The sequence below is a fragment of the Lupinus angustifolius genome, unplaced genomic scaffold, assembly GCF_001865875.1.
Source record: "Lupinus angustifolius cultivar Tanjil unplaced genomic scaffold, LupAngTanjil_v1.0 Scaffold_1_609, whole genome shotgun sequence".
NCBI lineage: Eukaryota > Viridiplantae > Streptophyta > Magnoliopsida > Fabales > Fabaceae > Lupinus > Lupinus angustifolius.
Window position 1 is genome coordinate 41511 of NW_017715932.1, and position 6042 is coordinate 47552.

Genomic DNA, 6042 nt, shown 5'->3' on the forward strand with positions numbered 1-6042 from the left:
GAAAGATCTTGTGCTTGTGTTAAAGCATGTAGTCATATTATTTAATAATATACTGATATCAGCTCAATATTTTTAGTGATGTAGGCCTAATTGATCGAACTTTGTTAATAAATTTTCTTATCTTCTTTTCAATCCTTAATTTTTTATTCACTTCTCGTTTATTTAATTGGTTGCTAACAACACTACGAACAATTTTTTTTGCTTCAAAAACTATTGGTATTAGAGTTAGTGGTACAAGATGGCTCTCAACTCCGTCATCAAATTATTGGTAGAGAAGTTCAATGGAAATGATAAGTTTGGATTGTAGCAATGAGGGTTAAAGATATGTTTGCTCAATAAAGTCTATTGAAGGTTGCGAGAACCATACGACTCTGTCTATCAAATGAGGTGATGTTTCATATCATAGATAGATTGTCATAAAAAAGATATGACAAATATTAGAGAATCAGTTCATATCCATATCTTTGATGAACAACTTATATTTGAAGTAAAGGCATTATGGTCTGGGTGCAGGGTTTGACACGAGAATTGAAATGTATGCAGGGTGTCATATGGGCATCAAAATGGGTGTAAGCGAATGGATACTTGACTCGGTTGGAGCATCAGACTCTTTAGATATGTGTTGGCAATGTATATCTCATTGTTAGAGATGGTGATCCTCTCTAAGATGATAAGTGATGAATCCTTATAACATTGATGTGGTACTATTGAGAAGGATATGTAACTGCTACCGAAACCACAATAGCATGCTGACACAGGTCCATTGTGTGACAGGGGCATTAGCATGGTGTATCACATGAGCGCATTGGCATAAATGCAAGGTGTCAAACATTAGCGTTGGCTGACATGGATGTAGGATGTGATAGGGGCATTGGATTAGACACAAGGTGTGGCACTTCCTTTAATTGTCGCTGGTTCAAGGTGTGTGGTGGGTGTACTCCTTAATGTGGAATGGTACAATTTTTTGTAATTATGGTTGCTAATATAGAAATAATGTTAACTATTGAAGCATTCCAAGAAAGTTGAATAGATAAGTTGTGGTTAGCATTGAAGAGAACAATTGCTGGTAGACTATAGCTAGAGATTCCTTCATGTCGAATTGCGTCTTAGCAAAAATAGTTATGCGACATGTTCTATTGGATGAGGATACAAGTTCAGAGAATATGTAGTACAAGTTTAGTTAAGGACCTCTTCGTGACCTTGTCAAAATTACTCGAACGCTAGTGGGGGATTAGGGTGTCATATGGAGGAAGTCTCATTGAGGAGCAAGTAAAATGAGTTAAGCATTGAGAAAAGTGGAGAATCACATTCGCAAAGGTGGAGGCAGTGAAAAGTTTTTCTTGGGAGCGAGATATTCATCATAGTGGAGATTGTTATGCAAATGACTCATATAGTAGAAGGAAACACAGACATAGAATGACATACACATTGATAGGCAGCAAACCACACTCGAGTCGTATGAGATACCACAACTATATATCGGGACAATGGTGACACATTTCTACAATTTGATTTTGATTTTAGGTTTTAGTGTTATGTATTGGTGCAAGGTTTGTCCAAAGAGGGTGAGGCACGACCTAAGATCAAGTTGAAAGACATAGCCAATGGACAACATATGAATATTCTTATACTACCCATTGTTGATATTCAAATATCAACCTTCTCTCTGTGTTTTCACGTAAAAAATTCTATGATGATGAAGAGATGTCAACATTCAAGTATAGCGCTATACATGCATTCAGAAAAAACTTGTGCTCGTACTAAAGCTTATAATCATATTCTCTAACATATTGATAGTCACTCGACTTTTCTAAGGATATAGGCACAAACAATCAAACCTAATTAGCAAAGTATCTTGTGTTCTTTTCAATCTTTAATTCTTTATTTTCTACTCTTTTATTGTATTGCTCGTTACCGGTTCACAACTGATAATTTTTGTTTTCGCTGCGACAACTACGCAATGTGAGAAGTTGAGGACTTATAAGGAAGGATTAACTTCTGATTCATGCATAAAACTAGTATACAATAGATAAAACCGAAGTGGAGTAACTCATTTTGAAGCATGAGTAAATCGTGAATGCCTACCCGAATAGGCTATTCCAAAAGAGGAGGGGGGATTTAACTCTAAACGTAGAGCTCTGGATATTTCGATTCTATAAATACTGTTCCTCGCCTAATTTACTTCTGATATAAGCTATTAAACACTCAGGTTGCAATGTTTTCATGGATAAGTATATTATAACTGGAAATCCTGTTCAAGAACAGAAACAAATTAAAATTTGGCAACATGGTATAATGCTAGGTAGTCTTAAGTTTTTCTTTTTCCAAGATGAAAAAAAATACATAAAATTCACACTACTCAGAAACGTAGGTCTCTTACATCCCCTAGCATTGCTCATTTGGAACATTATATACAGCAGCCACAAAGTACAGAAAATTGAGAATAATAACACATCAATATTGTCAAGAACAGAAGAATAAAGCATCTATTTCCATGGACTTGGCTGCTGAGCATCTCTGAAAACAGAAGTGCCACCAGATGCTGCCGGGGAAGGAGATGATGCAATGTAACTAGTTCCAGACACTGACACTGAAGCCAGGTTCATGGGATTCCCTTGATGTCCTGAAAGAGCAAACCGTGATGGACTGCTAGTAGCCCCCAAACTTGCTCGAGGAGTGTATGAAGCCTTAATAGAAAATGTAACAACAAAAACATTAATATATCATACATATGATCCGACAACAGGGCAACTCCCATTTTGTATATAAGTATAATTTAGACTCCTCGTTATATTCAGTTGGAAATAGCATAATCTACTTGAATATATTGCTCATAGTGAGAGTACCGAATATATAGATGTGTCACAGTAGATAATTAATAACAAGCTAAAAGAGGAGAAAGAGGAGACTTAAGGTCAGATTTAACTTGAGTAGTGCAGATGCAGCCTAGACAACTACACAATAGCATATGTTCAAACCCTATCAATACAAGCTAGTTTGTGGCGTCATAAGAATCAAGAGTATAAGACCAACAATAGAGTACATGAAACATAACAGCTAATTAAATTTACTCTAAAAAGTCCAAAAAATAAAAATTGAACATATTTCCCCCTTATTCAACTGTTGCAGGAACTAGGTCAAGGACCAGTGGGGCTAGATCAGGCACATCGTACATCAGGTACGAGTTAATGCTTAGTCTTATTTTATAAGTAAGCATGCTTCATGTCTCATGTCTCGTGGTTTAACCAACTGAGCTGACTCTAGGGGACATCATTTAATGTTTAGTGAGTCTGGTTTTAGTTAGTGGAATTTATAAGCATAACTCAAGTTAGTCTTCCATAATTGACTGTCCTACATGCAGCTTATAATTCACAAATTTATGATTCATTCAAAAACAAAAGACAGACTATTAGACCAACTCCTAATAACAAAGCACACATATGAATTAATCATAAGACTTTTAAACAAGTAACAAGCAAATACATTACCATATTTGGTTGAGTGCTTGTGGTCCTCCTAAGAGGGGACTCTGAAGAAGGTGACATACTACTTGTCCGAAGCATCTGGCGAGATTGCATATTATGGTTAACAAGATCATCAGCTTCACTGCCTTCCAAGTCACCAACAAGATTTCCCTCAGAGCCCAATCTTGGAACCAAATGTCTAGTCATTGAACCAGAATCATGTGTTCCATTTGTTTGAAGTGGAACAGAAGGGCCATGCATCGCAATGGCTTGCATACTATTTCGCCTTTTTAATTCTTCCTCCGCATTCAAGATCTGCCGATCAACACAGCCAATCTACCGTTCATAAAAATGGAAGCATACATACAGAACAGGTTTAGCTCTATTATTTTTCAAATATGATGATCCGGTCTAGTTTAAGAGAGAAAAACATTTTTTATCATCTAAGGATTGACAACAATTGGTTATAGAGTCCACTAATTTACATTCCATGAATTTTGTCTTTCTCTATCTCTTACAACCATATCGTGTTATTAAAAACAGGAGACGTCCAAATCTCGAACAGAACATCCCAACACGCAGTCAGAGCAAAACCACAGCTTACCTGCTTCAACACCAACACCAGATTATGTTTCTTCGCATTCAAAATTTGTAATTTATCCTCAACTTCCTTTTTCCGTTTCTCCTTGTCATCAAGCATATCCACATTATCAGTGATCTGTCACGCAAAAAAACTCATAGTGACTGGGAAGCACTAATACTGACACAAAACATAAATACAAGTTGACACAGTAAAGAATTCACAAAGCAATTGAGAATATCAGGATTAAATTATCCACGATAATCTCACTTAAATTAAGCAATTGATAAACAAAGTATCAAAGTATCCGCAATAATAGCTTAAATTAAGTAATTCTTACAAGTTGATAACTAAAAACACTCACGGATCACCGGAAATTGGAAGCTTACCGGATCAGTATGTTTTTCAATTAAAGCGGCACCATCATCAACGTGTTCAGATATTTTCTCCAAATCGTCATTCTTAGAATCGATAAATAAATCAGATCCCTCAACCGGTTTCTTAGAATCCATTTCTTTGAGACTTTCTTCTTCTTCTTCTTCGGGCTTCCTGGAAGGGCCTTCGCCGTGATTGGTAACCGGTGGTGCCGGATCGAGGTTAAACCGCGCAGAGACATTTGCAGGGTCAGGGTTAGGGTTAGGGTTGGGAGTGGTAGCATTGAGACGTGAGAGTGCCTTGGAACGACGAGCAAGAAGGGATTTGAAGTCTTTGAGAGTAATTTTTGGGTTTGGCATTAACCATCGACGAGGCACGTCTGGTGTTCGGTGAAGGTTACCTCTGTAAAGCGAAATGGCCACCATTTTCAACCCTCTTTTTCTGTCTTCTAGCCAAATCGGATTGGTTTGTTGCATATATAAGTTTCCCACCACACGCACAAAGAATTATTACCATACATTTATTAAAGCAATTTTCGAATTCACGTAGACTAGGATGGCAACGGGCACGGGCGGGCATGGGTAGTATAGAAGAGCAACACCTACACCTGCCCGTACCCGTATGGGTCGTGAGCGGGTATTTACGGGTATTTCTGGGTACCCGCGGGTAGAACGGGTACTCGTGGGTTTCCTCTATTATAAATAATTTTTTAAATTTTTACTTCTACTGTGTTTTAAATTTTAAATAAGATGAAACTTAATTATTTTTGTACCTTTTGATTGAATATTTTGCTAAAATGCTAAATTTATTTGTGGTTTCCATTTGTATGGTTTTTTGTTCTCATTTTTTAACATAAAATATATATTTTCTTTGTAAAACATGTGTGTTTCTACACATGTAATAATATTTGTAGGGTGTTTCACTACCAAACTCAATAAAATATGTAAACAAAGTAAAAGGAAAAAATATACATAGTATAATAAATGTTAGAATAATGTATTTTTTATTTTAATTAAATATAATATATTAATCATATAAATAACGGGTATCCGCAGGTACGGGTACCATAATACCCATACCCGCCCGTATGTACTACGAGTATTTTTAAAAACCCGTTTATAATACCTGCGGGTACCCGTTTGTGACCCGTACCCGTGCCCGTACGGGTTTTACCCACGGGTACCTACGGGTACGGATTTTTTTGCCATCCCTAACGTAGACTAAATCTCATTCACCCTCGATAATTGTTTTTAATTGCTTTACAAAATAATAATATAACAAAAACAATTTTTTTTTTGGTATAATCTAGGGTATTCTTTTATTCTATGGGTACGAAAATCTCTTACAGTGTCACTCGTAAAGATTGAATCATCCTAAAAACGACCTTTCTCAGTCACATTCTCTCCATCCCTCACTGTATGGGTTGAAATGTCATACTTAGCCTTTGTTGTTGACTAGTCCACGTTGATGGGTGAGGTGGAAACCATAGATTTTTTCCAATACAGTCTTAACATTGAGATATGAAAAACTGGATGTATATGAGAATCTTATGGTAAAAGGAGTTCGTACGATGCGACCCCTACTTGCATAGTAATTCGATAAGGTCCCTAAACTGTTGGTAAA

General features: G+C 36.6%; 1 protein-coding gene across 2 annotated transcripts; it reads right to left on the reverse strand.

The window, feature by feature from the left end:
- Positions 1-2210: 2210 nt before the first annotated feature.
- Positions 2211-4933, reverse strand: LOC109336985. 2 transcript variants are annotated; one of them, XM_019573841.1, is made up of 4 exons: positions 4434-4933; positions 4069-4182; positions 3489-3800; positions 2211-2687 (listed from the first exon to the last, which is right to left on the reverse strand). In XM_019573841.1, exons 1-4 carry the CDS (start codon positions 4893-4895, stop codon positions 2487-2489), a joined length of 1089 nt encoding a protein of 362 aa, XP_019429386.1. In that variant the 5' UTR covers positions 4896-4933; the 3' UTR covers positions 2211-2486. The 2 variants fall into 2 exon arrangements, with proteins under 2 accessions (XP_019429386.1, XP_019429387.1); XM_019573842.1 differs by having other exon boundaries at positions 3489-3779; positions 4434-4930.
- Positions 4934-6042: the final 1109 nt, after the last annotated feature.